The following is an 18,615-nucleotide window of genomic DNA, read 5'->3' on the forward strand; positions in this document are numbered from 1 at the left end:
CTTTAAACCCACCCACCCGATTGTCTATAGTGGCACCTAGCGTCAGGGATTTCGACGTTGAAATTCCACATTCATGTCAACGCGTCACGCTTGACTACGCCTGGAGGACTGCGGCAGGCGTGCGCCCAGGATCGATTCTCTTACAATGACGCTGCGCACTACGCACAACTCGAGCATGCAGACAGGAACAATAGCCTGCTGAAAAGCAAAGTGGAACCTCATTCTTACCATGGCAGGCCGTCGTCAAAAGAAACGGAAAACAAAGCGATCGTACAAAAATCGGAACATGACCGAAGAGACGGCGCTGACGACGTGATGGAGGGGAGCAGTACGTGCTTCCTGCTCGGGGTCACGAGCGGCAAGTCGCGACCTTGACATTTCTTATCTTGAAAGGGGTGGCAGGGGGAGAATCACGCCGTCGATTGTCGTTCTGCAAAGGAAGGGTTGCTATCAATCTTCAAACATCTTCATCCACAGCCACGAAGACGTTTACCCCCCAACCAGCCCCAATTAAAGTACAGCAACGCACGTCGCCTTCTCTGTGTAACAGTATCTAACACTCCAAGACGACGCGACTGCGCATCTTTGACTATGGTCAACTGGACATCTATATAAGCTTGCTTACGTTCCTCAACTCCCTTACACGCATAGCCCCTCTCCTAATCTTAAACTCTGTAAACACGTGGCTTTGTGTATACATATAAACCCAAAACTTCATAGGATATTTACGATCTTATTCTTACTGCTTGAAGTATTGTGTCCGCGTAAACATCGTAAAACCGTGAACTGAAGTAATCACCAACGAGATCCAAGAAGTGTGCTCAAAGCATTTTATAAAATATTTGTCACAGAAAAACAGATGATTACAAATTTTTTTAAATCAAAAATGTGCATGCGTAATGTTTTAGAAGACGATTATTGATAGACTTGCAAGTAGCCGATTTAAGCGCACGGAGAACTACTCAATATGGCCTGGGGTTTAAAACCGTTGTGCTCAAGTATACAGCAATCATTACAACCATTACCGCACATCTTGTTTCTCCCCCTTCACTTTAACGAAATTCCATTTCACATTTACGCAGTAAACCTAGCGCTCTGTGCAAGTGTCGATGCGTCCGGCGATGTAAAATGCCTCCATTACGAGCTCAGATCAACGCGTCTCCTCCTTCTCGAACCGTTAAAAAACGAAATGCAGAACATTCCTAAGAGTCAGCCCCCCAATTCGTACCCTTAATTGTCGTGAGGTGGTCTTATAGGAACAATGCCTTGGCTGCCACCCCCACTCCTCTTCCCTTGCAGGCAGACGCTTGGCACTGGCTGCTTCTGGCTAAGCTTTATCGCTTTAATGCACTATTCATGGCACCTCGCTCTGGTGTGACGCGGCTCCTGGTCATAAAAACGGACGGTGCCTAACGTCCACAGCACGAGCAAATACAACTTCATTTCCTGCTCCTGCATTATTCAGCGTGTACACGGTACTTAGTTCAGTCGCCCGACAAACTTGCCGCCAGCACTCGGCCCAGCGGCCTTCACGGTCCAGATGTATGTTTTGTTTGTAGGCCACGATGACGCGCTGGCAGCTGGCGGCCCGTGTCAACAGTCTAGGTCTCTAGAACGCCGGGACTGTTGTCTTTATTGTCTTTTGTCTCAACAAAAGAACATAGACGACCATCATTTTTTTTCCTGAGGAAGGGTTTGCTCGATACAGATCAAAAGGCTTTCAGCTAGGATTTGAAACTTGAACTGAGCAACAAAATTACAAAGAAAGAAATTGCGTGATAATAAAGTGCAAGCTTAAAAATAAATAGAGCACACTTTTAATACTCACACAGAAGTAAAATGAAAATGAGGCCAAGGAAGACAGACAGCAGTATTAAGAACTAACGTTTATGGTATCACCGGCTCATGCACAACACCAAGGTTCTGTCCCCTCTGGCAGTCTCGGTCGCGCAGCCGGTAGGCAGACAGGTCAATGGTACCTCGTACATCAAGCTGGCCGCATCTCTGGCGAGGCGGTGCCTCTACACGCAATCTTCGATCACTGAACCGAACTGCACTAGCTGGCCAGCCCTTTAGGCTCTTCGGAATGAGCAAGGTCACTAGGCAAGAGTATCAAGCTAGTACCCGGAACAAACGCCACCTATCAATGACGACTTTCCTGACCAGCTGGTACGTATCGAAGATCGAAGGAGGCTCAATGTGCCCGACACCTCACCCCTTACCAGCCGTTCACCTGTACGAGATCCAGTCTTCCTCCTTCTCGTAAACATTGCCTGCTGCGACCCACTGAGCCCTTTGCTCGCCTATTTCCGGTTGATTGGTGTTGCGTCAGCAAGGAAGGCCACACAGCAACAAGAAAAGGTTACACTATCAATACAATTTAGAGGAAGTAATAAAAAAAAAGTAAAGTGATTGACCAGGCCTGGGGTGGGCAAAGTTTTCTTTTTGCGTGCTGGTCTCAAAATTGTAAGCTATGCGGCCAGCCGGAAAAATACCAAAACCCCACGGGTCGGTCCAAAGACGTTCGCGAGCCGTACTTTTCCCACACTTGAAGTAAGCCCATGTATACTCTATATATATCTATATAATCTGGTAGATAAATGCGTAATGGAATAAGCAATCAATAAAGAGAAGACAAAAAACGTCCAAGGAATGACTGTGTTGAGGACAGACCAATCACATGTCTTTGTCCTCTGCTCTATGAAAACTAGACGAACAGATTCACCGAATCTCTTCCTCCCCCCAATGCCCACCAAGCCTTGAAAGCACCACTTCAGCTTGCTTGCTATCTAAAACGCCCCCACTTCAGGAGGAACAGCACAGTGTCACGTATAAAACTGAGGCAAGTGGCATGAGGATTATCAGAACCCCTTGGCGCCCACACTGCAGCCCACATTCGGCAGCCATTGAGCTCGCCGCGATGCGGCAGTTACACGAGATTATCACCTGATCAAAGCGGCAGCGAGACGAGTGTCCAACCGCTAAAAGCGCCGCACTTTAAGGGCAGCGTTGACTTCCTGCCTTTTGGCAACACCTGATATAGATAAATATCTTTAACGAAGACAGAGGCTTTCCTTCTACATCTATATCGAACTCAAAGATGCTCATTAAGAAGCTACCGAATCACCCTGGTTGTGCCTCAGCTCCCAGACAAAAAAAGTCCATTCCCATTAGGAAGTTGACATTATGAAACATCCATTTTAAATTCTGTACTTTAAAAAATAATATCCCTTAGCCACAATCTGTTACTTGACTTACATTCTACTGTCGATTTTCGCTCTCACGAGCTATAGATGAAGATAGTTTGCAGGCAGCACCAACATATTGACCAACATATTGGCTTGTGGTACTAACTGAAAGACAGGAGCGTAAAAGCTTAAAGACATAACGTGAACACTCGACAACACTCAGCGACGGTCTAATCTCATCAGGTAACCCCTTTCCCACCTAAGACAGCCAATCTGATGTAATTTGAGTATATTTACTCCAACAGGTCTGGTGAGAACTGTAAAACGGATTCTCTCTTAAAAGAAAAGCAACGAAAACAAAGTGAATATCATCACTTCTGAGAGGTTAGTACTTTCTCTCTGTTCTTTGTGGTCGCAAACTTTGCTACGACCCTGAACCCATCGACAGAAAAGGTCTACGGTGCTGAAGACACCTGTCTCGGCGCTGAATAGAGTTTCTTTTGTAGAGGAGAGCAGTTTTGTTTATAGAGCTTTGTCAAATATTTTCTTTAAAAAAAAAAAAAAGTCGTCGTCTGATATTGAAGCACGTAGCTGAGGACAAAACTATACGTTGAAGAATTCGAAAGCTGGAGCAGAAGGGTTAAGAAGGGGCAAATGCTACTTCTGCGTCGCTTTGGAGTCGGCTCTGCCCATACTAATGGCGCCATTACGACCGGCCGAGACTGTCCCGAGGGGCCACAGCTGGCCCCACAATCAAACTACCACCAGCGGTCGTCATGGAAATAAACCACTCAGACCGTGTGCCACATCAGAAGGCATGGGGCGGTGACAATCGATGTGCGAGCGGCTGTTCTGCTGCACCTTCAAATCCAAAATCATCTTGGAGTTAAAGCAGGACATAAGCAAAGAAACCGACTGGTGAGGCAAGCCGTCACTAAACACACACAGAGAACTCACCGAGAGTTCAAACCATGTTTATGTACAATGGCGCTTCAGTTACTGTCCCCATCTCCCCGTTCTATCCACTCATACATTTTCAATTTACGATAAAAATAATGACATTTTGGAAAAAAATACTTCAATTTAGACAAATATTTGGATGCGTCGTTGACCAACCATTCTCTAGTTGTGCACTTGTGCTCTAGTGGGAAAAACAATTAGTTTTCAAAACTAGACCATGATCTACTTCCTCCCCACCCGCTAGGTAGTTTCCCTACCGCTAAAGAAGCCCCCCATCTCCGCGCCCCATTTCCTGATCTCGTGACAAGTCAGTGTAGCAGCGGCAACCTAGCGGGCCTGCTGGCAGCCGGGCAATGCCCGAGCTTTGGTCGACAAGTGGCTTTAGCGCGCGACTGCTTCCGCGTCTACAAACTACATCCCTGTACCACGTGGGAGCCAGCCTTTATCCTCCAATCACACGCTCCCCCAAAGCCAAGCAGCTGGCAACTCCACATCACACTGCGGGGCACACAACTCCGGAGAGAGGAGTTATCGCGCGTTCGCTTATGACTCTGTACACCTACTGCAAATCTCTGTACACCTGTGTGTAAGGAAATCGTAAGGAACGAATGTACGACCCTCTCGTCCTCAACACCCAACAGCAATAAAATGAGAATACGCTTTTACTCTCAGACCAATTACAGAGACCTTTCACCCACTTCACGAATCATTTGCGCACACGGTCCCGATGTGTTTAAAGGCGGAACTTCTTGTGGGCGGTTTTTAGAATGGTTTCGCCAGGGCGAGGCAAGGTTGGAATACCCGCGGGAGTAGTAATTAGAGACGGCTGACCGCTAGTTGTTAGCACCGCGTGTACGCCTACCTTTCCTTGCACGTGCGAAACCATTCTCTTCATTCTGTCCGAAGAAGTTCCGCTTTTAAGTTGATGTAAAGTGACCGTTGATGCCACAAGCTTACAGGTTTTTGCAAATGAAAATTTATACACATGCAAAATTGTATTAAGGTCATTTACACTACACGACGGACAAATCCAAACAAAAAGGAGGCCAAAACTGTATGATTAAACGCAATTGTTCAAACGATAACTGCATTTCACGTGCCATTAATAGTCATTCCCCCTAAAATCAGCGAAAACCCCAGAGCTGCCAGTACATCTGCATCCACTAAGGGGTTGGGAGGAGAAAAACATAGTTGTTGCTCCCCCGCAGCTCTGATAAACTTTTATTACTCAGTTTTGGTTTGTCCCCCCCCCCTCCTTTCGTCCCCAAACTGCCTGCCCCATCACAAGGCCTCGATTTTTGGTGCTAAGCAGCAAACTAGGGTCTCAGTCTCAGCCGGTCTCTCGAACACAACTCCTGCCTCGGCCATACACGCAGTTGTGGGTGGGCCCCCGCTTTGCCTGCCCACGGGAATGGGATGGGGGGCCTTGCAGCGGGCCATACATGCTTGCCTGCGTCCCCACCATGGCTTTTGAAGTTCCACGCTGCGTGTTGGGGATTTTCGAGGCTAAATTGACGACAATGTTCTTTCTCGCCCAGTTTATGCTTCTCACTGGAAATTGTCGGACCTTCCGCGCAAATTCATAATGCCACACGAGCAAATGTTATCATCTTCGCCAAGTTTGCACACGCTATTGCCCGTCAAGGAATGGTAATAAAACCATCGCCACGCCTGAAGGCTAGAACAAATGGGGTGTTCGCTGTGTGCTACTTGATAAAACGTTTATGCAAGAGGCGCTTGTGACCGTTTGGCAGAATGTGGAGGTCAAGGCAAAGGGTTCATGCATACATGCATATACCTAAACAACCAATACGTGTCGAATTTCTTTTCATCGACGAACTGAAATCGACGTCATTCAAACAATGATTCTGGACATCAGATAAAGCAAAGCCCACGAGTTTCCTCCCGACATTAATCCATTTCGCTGCTAGCATTTCCTCTGTGCGACGTCAATATTCCGCAGCACAAACAGGCTTGTTACTGGCCAACACCAAGGGGCTAGCTGCATACGTTTAATAAGAATATTAAACTGTTAGATACAAATTTAGAGACGTTTATTTGAAAAAAATCGCTGTGCCCTTTAGATGGGTTGCAAGAGCTCATACAAAAACTAAAGTCTGGCTTTATTTGAAACAATTTTACTTTAAAACTGTGTTCTAAAACTGTGCTGTGCAGTGTTTCTATGTAAATGATAATCGAAACAGATTTCAGGCCTAAAGGCGTTTTAAATTAAAGAGGTGTTGTGCAACCGGCCTCAGACCAAACCCGTTCTGCTGCTCCACGCTACAACGCATGCATTGGGGGCGCCCGCAGCCATTTCTCCCTTTTGCCGTGCTGTTTTCAACATGTCCTCACCGATGGCTGAAAGGAATGTGAGGTATGAATGCAAACGGCGCGAATGACAAGTACTCATCGCTGATGACATCGGTTTTGAAAGAAGCCGGCATCACACTGACAAGGCATTCGTCACACTGGGAGGCATATTTATTTCAAACATGTGCAAGCCATCCCATTCGCAATAGAAGGACGCCTCATTGCCGCCTTCAGATGTTAACATTACAATAACTCAAAGCTGCTCCCAATATTGCCATGCACACGAGCCGTAAGGTCAACCGAAATTGGCTGGCGTCCTCTGCAAACATTTCAAACAACTACTGGCAATAAGGTGAGAAGGAACAAACGGGTTTATAAGCTCTAATGCCACCGGACGCGACGAAATTTGTTCGTGTCATAGCGCCCATTTTGTTTTCCTTAATTCTCTCTCTCACACACACACCGTGCACAGAAAAAGGTTAGAGACTGACAAAGACACACGCAGTATTGCTCCAGTACTGACCTTGCCCATGCACATTCTCTTGTTCATGGCAGCGAGAGCTGCTGCTGCGGAGTGATGGTCGTAGAACTCCACGAAGGCGTAGGGGTCGTTGCCAGCCTGTAACAGGGAGAAAGAACTTGCATTACCGTACTGTACAAATGACCCCTCCTATTCTTCAAGTCTAACAGTACAAACGTGCGCGAGCAACATAAAAGTGCTCTAAATTACTTAAACCCGTTTCCAAAGAGGGCTTTAAAGCCCAAACGATCTGGCGTTAGAAACAGAATTGAGACAAAATATTTCATTTATAAGACTCCTTCTGACGACATGCGAATGTTGAGCTTTAATCATTACTTGTCAATTATAAGTGATACAGTTTTACATGCATAACATCACGACAGTACAAACTTCCACTTTATGGCTGGAAAGTATGTTTCTGTAACTGCTTTCATTTGGTTTTACAGATACCTCAGCATTCCTTCCCCTATTCGAACCATTCTTTTCTACCGGACGGATGATTTTTAAAGCAGTTACTTGCAATTGGAAATGAAAATCTTTAGCCCACAGTAATATTGTGTACTTATTCCCCCGCTCTCAAATAAAACCATTAGGATCTTGAAAGTCGTATCAGTTTAATAATAATGGGAACTTATAACATGCAGTATCACGATCGAGGTAGATCTAACTCTCTGCGCAAACCAATGATAAATGAAAGATAACGCCCAGTGGACAGTGAATGCACGTATGGGCACACTAAACAATATAAAGATGAGGTACAAGAGTAGAACTACAAACTTGTATTAATGAACTATTTGCAGGCGATTTTTTCCAGTTCACTGCTAAAACGAGGCTGGTGTATAACATAGTTTCCGCTTTAGTCATATTTCAGCTTTAAATACTAGAACGAAGTTGGTGTATACAAAGCTTCCGGTTTAGTCAACTTCATTGTTTAGGCTTGCCGAGACTAACAGCGGAGAACTTCGCAAGTGACGAAGTGTTGGTCTCGGCAGAGACACAGAACAATCCACCTATAGACGTCTGTGGTGGAACGTACGGCAATGGATGAAGGAATGTAAATACTAAAAACAGGGTATGATGAGTCGTTACATAATGAATAGCATGACAGGGTTAATAATAATTCAGGGTTAGTACTTTGTGAACAGATATGTTTTTTTGAGTGAATGTAGCCTTGAGTCCAAGTGGCGAATATGATGTGGAAGAAAGTTTCACTGTTATCACAATAAAGGGAGAACGTCTGTTGTCCGTATGTGACTGTCTTTGTGAGGGGGAGGAGACAATGCTTGCTCAAAACGGCACCTGACTGTCAAATCCTATGCTGTTCGTAGCAACAGATGGAAATCACAAAGCTACAAGCAAAGTGCAACGGCTGGCCGGCATACAAGCAAGAAAAGCGTGTGCAAACGAACGCGCGCGCACCTCTTGTCGCCTGAAACTAATAGGTGGCAGATGCAAGTACACAGGTGAGTGATTTTGCATCGCTAGTGTTAATAAATCTCTCACATTGGAGTAACGGGGTGGAAGCGGTGTTAAGTTCCTCTGCAGCCCACGATAACAATACCTTGCATAAAACATTTCCTTTGCAGAAGGCTAGAATTTACAGGCTGAACGAGCCCCAGATGCAATTTATTTCCACTTCTGCTGAATAATTAGGCCTAGCTAAAAATCACCATATAAAATATATTTACGTGACTTTATGTTTTTAAAAAATTACAAAACGCTGAAAAGCTTTCCAAAGTGGTGCCTAAATTTAATGACAATAAAATATAATACTAAAATAGAAACTGTTTTTGGATTGCAATACAAAACAATGATACATAGCAATTGTGATTGCAAAAGGTTTGTTACAGTTAAGGAATAATAATGAAGGTTATTTTTATAGTGCCACATCCTAGCCCTGTGAGTAAACTCGAAGCACTTGATAAATATTAATAAAAGCAGCAACAACAACAATAATAATCACGACAAAGAGAAATTGAAGAAACCAACAAAGATGACAGGAAAAAAAAAAGGGATAACATGTGGAAACGGGATTCATTCTAAGAGTGTTGATTAGTAGCCGAAGGAATACTACAGTACTCCATTATCTAACAAGTCTACGACATGAATGCATAAATTATGGGAAAAAAGAAATCCTGGCGCAAGAACAGGTTTGCTTGAGGGCCAAGCGACAAATGTCACTGTTGAAGATTAGAGGTTAGATCTGCAATAGCTTGTCATCGGAGAAGTTATTAACAAAAAAGTACAGATGAAGAATGCTGAGATAGACCTATGCCGGTCTTGCAAGGTGTGGGCCGTTCTGCTGCTTTAAATCGTGAAGACGTTTAGCTCCACCGCACAAGTTTCTAGTCAAAGTGCACTAACAAGAAACTGGACTGAAGAAAGGACTGTTAGTCAACGAAGCAGCTGAAGCCATAAAAGTAACACAAAATGGCTCAGTCGAGAAATACAGTCCAGCACATCACCAGGATCACGACAGGTCAAACAATGGACTCGTAAAAATTAACTTAGAAAAATAACAAAATCAAAGAAATCCGGAGCGCTGGTCCCCTGAAGCCGACAAGGCAAGGCGAATGGACATCACTTTCCCAGAATTATTTCACGCACATATCTCAGCAGAAAATAGGCATGAACGGTCACTAATTAGCCATTATCAAATTCCTTTATTCCTTCACAAGCTGGCTCCTTTACTGCATATTTTCTCCTCTACTTCAGACAAGCATTATCCATGTACAAATAGCAGCTACCAACGGTCGCATTGTTTAGTTCCCCGCACAAAGTCCATAAAAATTCCCACTTCCCTGTCGACCATGCCTCTATTAGACCTCACTTTAAAATCTCTTCCGGCTTCCAAAGAATACCTATTAGTTCAGTCTCTCACTGACCTGTGCGGCCTATGGTCCTCGAGGAATAACAAGGAATAAACTCAACTCACTGACCTGTGACCTTTAGCGCATGTGTACACCGGTATCCGTTAATTGTACTTTCTGGTCCCATGTCAATCCATTGTGTGACCATGTGACACTGTGTATGTTCAGAACGCGCCGTCTCCATACACAGCCGTCGGGTTTAAGAAGTCAAAGTACTTGAAGTGAGTACAATAACCTCGGCCAGCAGATGAACACGCAGCGAGTAGATTAGCCGGCCTGTAAGATTAGGTCGTAGCTAACAGCTGACGTCTGCCACAGTCCATCGTCTGGTGTCTTCGTCGACAGTTAACCTTCGACCCTTTTGTGTTCTTTAAGACAAAGACTACCCGGCACGAGCACGTGAAACAAATCCGCACTACCACACACACAAAAAGATATGCACTGAAATTTATCTAAGAACCCCAGAAAACTGCAAATCCTCCTTCTTTCTCTCCCTCTATCAAGCGCCCACATTTACGACCATTTTTAAACTATCAAACTACTACCATGAAGACCTCGAAAATTAAAAAAATAAAAGGGAGGGGGGGGCAAAGTATAACACGCTTAAAATTATCAATGATTATGGATTCGCTTACTTTATTACACCTAAAAATGAGAAAACGAAATCATTCTACTTTATCCCACAGTTAAAAAGCGAGTAAATCGCGTAATGGAGAATGGGTGGCCACAATGTGTTTGACCATAATGGCGATTTAACGCCTTGCTTCAAGCGCCACAATTAACAATCTGCGGTTTCACTAATGACGCTAATCCTGTCAAGGAAGCTGGCATCAAACTAAATTAGCCAGCGGTTCCGAGAAACTCACGTGTGTCATTCACAACTAGCAAACGTCAACATGTCTAAAAACAGCTTCGCACTAACATCCTCTCTAAATCTAACAAATCAAAACTACCGTTAAACTGTGGGTGAAAATAGTACACAACTCTCTTTCGACAGACCAGACTTGCCCCTTTCAGAAAGATTTCACTCAAGATATCTAACTGCTTTATCCACATGACGACACTATTGACTTTTACAAATTCCCGTAAGGACTAAAATACAGAAAATTCTAACGAATCAGTCGTGGGGTGGGGAGAGAGTAGTGGAGTGGTGGTGGAAAATAGAGTACCACACACACAGGCTGGCACCGGGTGCAGCAGACTAGAGGACTACAAGACTGCCATCCTCTCAAGGCCAGACTTACGGTCGCGACATGCGCATCAACGTTACCTCCCATGGGTCAACAGGTTAACTACAGCTTCCTGTCATCCGTAATGGTTTTCCTAAACTCATCTCGGCAGGCAGACACTTTCCAAGCAAAAGATGGGGTTAACGCCACATGGGTGAAAAGAAAAAAAAAAGTAGCTTTGACTTAAAAAAAACCCACACATTTGCACGAATGCAACGACGTCTACAAGACCCTTCAAAAAAAGTACTGCTAGTCTCAGCAGGCCCCACGAACAGTGTTGGCATCAATGCACAATAGGGTAAAGGACAATTCTCTTACAGCCTGACAACGCCAGATCCTCCTCCTCCTAGCCCCAGCAGGTTGAAACTCGTCTACTTAGCGCGCCCTAGAGCGTTGTACACCGGGGTATACTAGCAGACCAACCTGGTCTTAGGAACAATCAACCTACCATGAACAGGTTCAAGGAGTTGTACACCGGGTAAATCCAATCCAGCGAGGCATCCATAGTCTTGCACAGCCCGCAGACCACGCCACTCCCTCCCAAGACCAGCAAGCACCAACGGTCACAGCGTTCGCCCAAAGCTTATCCACAAAAGTAAAAGCGTTGGTGGAAGTTGAAGTGTAGCAGCTGTCACGCACTCGCAGAAAACCTGGTTGTTCTTGGGGTCACAGGCGTGGGTCATCAAATCTACCGATCTTAGCCTTGTCTTAACTATCAGCTTGCTTGCACCGTGTAACAGAACACGTGTCTGAGTGACTACACGCCGAGCGGTGACTCATGGCCCATTTCCCAACGACAGGGACACACTCGCAGAAGGGAGGCGGGATGAATCGCGAGAGAGAGAGAAAAACAGTGTGGGTGTGTTAAGGGGTGTGTGTTCGCTCGGTTTCAAGTCTTTTTTTTTTGGGGGGGGCGGGGGTAGAGCTTTTCAAACCCCCCATTTTTCCATTTTACCCTCCAATAGTTGTTGACAGTGTGCCCTGCGAATAAACGAGCGAATGACAGCGACCGTGTACAACTTTTGCACAAGAGGAAGTTTAAAAAAAAGTGAAGCGTCAAGAGAGTTTGAGGACATGCTGTCAACGAGCGACCCAGATAACTGCCAAAGCTGTCCTTTTCCCATCGACGCTGCCACCACCACCACCATCACCCTTCCCAACCACACATCTTCCTGTTCGCGGGGTAGACATTACGTGGCCTCCTAGTTCGGATGAGGAAAACTACTAATAGTGTCGAACCACTCGCCGACTGCCACACGTCCTTGATTAGCAGTAATGGCGTTGTACATGCTAGTCAGTGTTTCCATGAACACACACCCTCTTCTCGACCCCGACCCCACCCGCCAGCAATCAGGCGAGTTCACCCAGAGGTTCAGCAGGGATGTTCTGCTGCAGTTTGCTGGAGCTTTGATGCACGGCCTGACATCAGCTTTCAAACATCATGATGGTCTTTCTTACGACTGCTGATCACGGGATGCACAAAGTCCACCTCCAGGCACCAAGTACTCCTGCTTTTCAATGCGCCCTAGAAACGCTAGTTTCTATAAAATGATGAAAACAGATTGGGAACAGCTGTAAATTTGCTGTAAAGTTTAAGCAGATTGCGCGTAAAAGAACGTTCATGTGACTTGGTTCTAAATAACTGAACCAGGTGGGACTTATTTGTGTAGCAGTCAGGTGTTCACGCACCTCTACCGATTTCACAAAACTGCGTTCGATAAAAACACAAAGGAAAAGTTCGCGTAGAGTTCACTTTAAAGCACAAAAAAGTTCGTTTCTGTGAAGTCAAACTGCGAAGGGTGTGCGGCAGTCATCTCTTCCTATATGTACGATATCTAGGGTTGCACACGCTTCAGAAATACATCGCAACTTTCATTCTAGCACCAGCAGTAGCAATAATAATAACTGCAAAGACCAAGGACGAAACAACACAATGTAACTACTTTTTTTTTTTTAAATAGCCCCAGCGAGCTCAAGCTGACAATAAAAATGTCTAGGATTCAGTAATTATTTCTTCTCTAGCTAAGGTGTTCGCAAACAGCAACCCTAGGGTTGGAAGTGAACCAGATTAATGCCTTAAGCCAGAATCATTAACCAAACCAAACGTGTGAAAAAAGAAAGATTAATCCCATTTACGAACTAGCAGGTACAGTCAGAGCTAGTTCTAAGCCAGTACCATCTGGCAAGGATTACAAGAACATCGCTAGTGCACACACAAGCACGGACAGCCATAGTCGAACAGGTCCCCCACGCGCGCTCAGTCGACGTGGTGCGATAAAACAAACAGGATGTTAGTGCCAAACAGCTTCACAAATACAAACGCACTACCATGGTGTGATACTAGCTGGATGGCTGGCGGGCAGCGCGGTCTACGCTGATGTATGTACGTACGCTCAAGGCCGCCAAAGCAATTTGAGGAAAATAAAGTTTTGGGACTAACGACCAATGACTCTGAAATAATGCAAAGCATGGACGTGTACAGGTGGATCGCTGTCTGTCTGCCAAGACCAACGCTTAGCCTCTTGCGAAGTTCTCTGCTGTTAGTCTCGGCGAGCCTAAACAAAGAATGCGACTAAACCGGAAGCTTGGTAGTAACATGCCTCATTTTAGTAGTTAACTGGAAAACATCGTCTGGAAGTAGCTCAGTAATGCAAGTTCGCGATGCAAATCAAGCGAAGGACAAGAAGGTAACATGACCGACAAATAGCAATAAAGGCAAGCCTTCACAAGAGAGAGAGAGCGAGAGTGGAGTGAGCTGGACTTAATCGTCATCATGCGATCTACACATACGATCGGTTGCTGTTTAACGAAAATAGCTTGTCATGCCAAGTGGAGTCAACATGCGCTGTCCTGACACAGCACTGCCTCGTACCAGGAAGTGGTTGTGGTGTAGTGAAAAACCGCCTGGCTTACAAACTAAGCTGTTTGAACGAGGAACACCAAAACTGCGCCAGAAAGTAAAACCCTCTGAAGCGTATCATATCCTAGGAAAGGAGATTGCTCGTCGTCCTGTCCACACACGCACAGCTTTCTCGCTCTATGCAACAGTTGTTCTGTCTCTTTTACACCCGAGTTCGCGGACTTAAAGGAGAAAGGAGGGATTTCGAATTCTCTCTCTGGAATCCTCACATCTACAAACGCTTTTATGTACGAGTTTGATTCATACATCCCGTTACCATTACATGCATCGACCTCAAACCCACAATAGTGCGCTGTCACCGTCATTGCTACCTTCCCCACAGCTATTTCCTTTTGACTTGGGCGACAGCATTTACTTCACCAACTTGAAAAACCGAACCCTGAAGTCGAGGGTGGGTCTGCAGGAAATGGGGGTGGGTGGGGGAAGAAAAGGGCATCACAGAGAACGCAGGTGCGCATTATTCTCGCCAGGCATACTTGTAAATATAGTTATCAGCTTAATGCCTTCAAAAACAAACAAGGGAGGGGGAGGTTCTCGAAAGGCGCACAAACCACCATGTTTTTGTCACCTTCCTGAACTGCGTGGCAGGTGATGTCGGCAATCAGCACCTGCGTGTCTATCAATTACGCGTTAGTCTGCACCTCCTGTGTGGACACCGTCCTAGCACCCTCCTCCTCACGAACTCCCTCCTACCCACCCCAACAAACCCGTTCTAGTTACCCACAGTACCCTATCACCAAAGTAATAAAATCTGTATTCACAGTGGTGTTGGAAGCACCAGCTGGCCGAAAGGTTATGAAAGCTGTTGTAGAGGAATGCCGTGAAGAGATTGCCCCATATTGAGTCAAGGGGCTGCCCAGTCGGTCGGTGACACGCGTCTTTCCCCCTTCACTCCACTGCCACGCGGTTACCTCCACTTCGTGCACGTCGTCGCGGTGCACCTGACGCCACTGTGCAGTGGACCTGACAGTGGGAAGGGTTACAGTACCACCACATCACTGCCGCAGTACCAGATGTTTTTACAGCTACACCCTCCCTACAGCTGTCAACGATTCGACCTGTGATGTGATGGAACTGCTGCAAGGCAGTGCAACGGCCAAGCAAAAAGTGTTTTACTTTGGCCCACTGTCGGTTCCCTAACATGCACTTAATTGTAGTTTGTACATTACAAAAGGCGCGAAGCAAACAACTGACAAATCCGTTGTAACCACAGAAGTTTGATATCACTAGGACCCGTGGTGTTTCACTCAGCAACATTTACAGGTTTCATAACACGAACAGTTTTAACCTGACCAGAACGTGAAGTAACCGAACACTGTTCTTTGATTTTGGTCTACTGGACCCTTCTAGCTATTCACCTCCCACTCCCATCACTAGTACTTACAGCAAAACACGCGTGTTTTACATAGACTGGGGTCACAATTCTTCCCAGTTTCGTAATTCCACAACACCAGCTTAGTTTGCTCCACTTTCGTTTTTACAGTCACGTGCTTGCTTTATCAGTTCCCTATATATAAGCATGACAGATGTATGCTACTACGTCACCTCCTTCCCAGCGGGAAGCCCCATACAATACACGATAGATGCTGCTCGATCCCTGCTCATAGGATAAGTCAGTGAACCCGTACGGACACGAACCGGCAAGTACAGACGCGATTTTACTGGAAGTCTACATACGTTGGAGCCGTCACTGCGTAGTCAACGGCAATAAATGCAAGGGAAGCAACCGCAGTTTGGGCGCGGCCAGGCAAAGAGCGGATTCCTGACAGTCGACTTCTGCCCACAGCAATGGCGCCAGCTCCAAGTATTTTGCTGCACCACTATAAGTTTCCTAACGGCATATTGGTTAATTGCATTCACTCGTGATAAAAATGCTTAAAATATGTATGGGAGGCAATTATAACAGGCAGGAATGAAAGTACTAGTATTTACGTGGAGTTACATGTAAATAGTAAAATTTAAAAAAAAAAACCTGTTACCCGAAAGTACACAAAACTTTGTTCTAAATTAGCATAAGTATAATTAAATGTACTTTTAACGTCCGGCTAAAAAAAAATGGATTTAATTCGACTGTGGAAAGCGAGGGCTTTGATCAAGTCAATTGGCTATATGAATGATCCCTGGGGCACCGCATTTGATCCTCACCTTCTCCCCGGAGATCAAACAGTTCTTTCCTACCAAAAGGTAAAATTCGGCCTTTGTTTCATATACTGTGCAATAAGGTGTAAATAGTTTCCGTATGTACACCTGCTTTCTTTATGGGCGTTTTTTTGCATCAAAGACTGCTACAGAACTCATACCTGCGGGGGAAAAGGTATGCAGCAGAATATGTTCCACCTAAGGTGTTGCAATGTCATGGCATTTAATACCTATCATGTTTATCACTAGTATTTGAAAAATCTTTTAAACTATATTTGCTAAATCCTCAAAAACTATTTTCTAAAGGGATCAGCCTTGAACCATACAGGTCATGCTGTTTACTCTAGGATTTATAAGCTTTAAGATAACATTGCTTGAACATAAATTCAGTGATCACAAGTAAACAATCAACACCAGAAAACACTGCACAACACTCAGCTTACACAAAGCTTTTCTGAAACCACCTATGTTTCTTCACAAATGTGTGCCTCTAAATGCCATTGGTAACCAGATAAATATGGATAAATGTTTGACCAAGTCTGTGGTAACAAGATAAATATGGGCAAATGTTTGACCAAGTCTGAGCTTGATTCCTTTACAAGTAGTTATATACAACTTTGGTAAACTTCTTCAAAGATGTGTATATTTTTGCATTTAGAAAAGTATGTGTGCATGCCAACATCTCTCTAAAATTAAACTTTCTTAGTGCATGGCACATTTGAATTATTATTATTAACACAACAATGCCCTTTTGTCAGCAGGCTGTCTAAGAACACAAACACAGGTCAAAATCGTTGGATTCCAACCCCTGCTCTAAACATGTCAAATTATAGAAGCCTAGTCATCTCTGACATTTCTGACAAAGAATCTATAAGACCATGTACTTATTATTGTGAATCAACTGCAATTGTTTTACTCAGTTACTTATATTATTGACAGAAATGCAATAACTAACATAAAACCAGAGAGACAGCAAGAATCTTCTAGGGAGATTTGGACTGTACATTCTTGAAGCTGAAGAACAGAAGCTTTTAACACCTTAGTTTGACACATGCTAAATATCAAATACTATTTTTACTGTATAAATGCTGACTTTATAAAAATATTTACTGATCCTTCATTACTCCAGCAAGCCAATGAGACTAATATGAAGGCTTTCTATTTTCACATTACAAATACAATGGAAACTGGTTAGGCTTGAGCTGATTTACATCTCCAACATGCCACATTGTGCACAAATATACTTACATTAAAAATTATAACTATGATTTATGGACCAAGCCCATTTCTCAAAACTGAATCAGAAGTCTATGAATGAACTAACACAGAACAGCTTTTAAAGACTGCTCGAATAACCGCATGTTGTGTTAAAACAGTAATGAAAAATCAATTAAGTTAATCAGCTCATTAATAATGTTACTTATGTAACTTACCAACAATTTTGTGCATGGTTGTCTACCACTAAACTTTTTTCCAGTGTCTGCTCTTTCCTGCGTATGCCTTAGCTCAACAATGCTACTAATTACACATATTTTGTACTTTACAGCCAAAGCACTCCTCATGAAAGAGGTAGAATACAAGCAAGAACCCCTACCCCGAGTTATTTCCACTTTTCAGTTCGAAACGTTTTCGAACAGCCTTAAAGAGCAACAGACTGGTCCTACACCTTTGCTTTAGCATTTGTTGCATCGAAGTACATAAATCAGGAATGGGTAAACACTTTCGAGATTAAAACTCCATGTTGATGAACTGGTAATGTACCTTAAAGATTAACTAAAAAAGAGATTGTTATATTCAAAGCCCAAACCCACTGGATGTGGCTATGAGGGAAAGGTCAGCAATAAAAGAATAAGCTAAATATCCACTGTTTTTATGCTTGCCTTACTTTCCATCACCTAGCAGCCTAAAAGTGTTGCTGATTCTTACAAGGTTGCATACAACACAAAATTTGAGCATAACATAAATATTCATTAGGTTTTTGTGCCACCATAATCCCTTTTTGGATTTGTTCAGTAGTTTTCTTCTGGGGAATAAACAATTCATCTAATGCACCACTCATGTCACTTTGTATATTCAATGTTTTTATTGAGAAGTGTCAGCATTCCCAAGAATATTCACACAGCATGAGGCAAACAGATACTGTTTGCACCCCTATAGCCCTAGAATGGAATCTACACAGAATTTTGTTTTTAAATGTGACCATATAAATTCTTCCTTTCAAATTATTTTCACCACCACAGACTGTGCAATATGTAATACAATATGTCCATCTTTTTTTAGAATTAAGTACTGTATGAACTGAAAAGAACAGAGCGTGAATCTGCAGGCATGTATACAAACACCAGACCCTGCTAGATATTGCCTTGAAACACATTCTCAACTTAATGATCACAACTTGGTGTACAAAGTAACACTGAACACTGCCTAAGAATAATCTGCAAATAGGCTTACAATAACTGCAAAAAATTATTAATAC

At 44.0% G+C, this 18,615-nt stretch overlaps 1 protein-coding gene across 6 annotated transcripts in view; it reads right to left on the bottom strand.

Moving 5' to 3' along the window:
- LOC112565022 (nucleolysin TIAR-like) overlaps nucleotides 1–18,615 on the bottom strand; it is a 105,138-nt gene that overhangs the window by 78,960 nt on the left and 7,563 nt on the right. For 5 of the 6 annotated variants that reach the window (XR_003099322.1, XM_025240241.1, XM_025240242.1 and 2 more), the window contains exon 4: nucleotides 6,985–7,080. Coding sequence is in view for 5 of the 6 variants with exons in the window: in XM_025240241.1 (XP_025096026.1) it covers nucleotides 6,985–7,080 (96 nt within the window). In the remaining variant the exon portion in view is untranslated. Of the gene's footprint in view, nucleotides 1–6,984; nucleotides 7,081–11,528; nucleotides 11,860–18,615 lie in introns of those variants that run through there. The other variant, XM_025240244.1, reaches the window with a different exon arrangement.

Source organism: Pomacea canaliculata, linkage group LG5 (genome assembly GCF_003073045.1).
Source record: "Pomacea canaliculata isolate SZHN2017 linkage group LG5, ASM307304v1, whole genome shotgun sequence".
Lineage (NCBI taxonomy): Eukaryota > Metazoa > Mollusca > Gastropoda > Architaenioglossa > Ampullariidae > Pomacea > Pomacea canaliculata.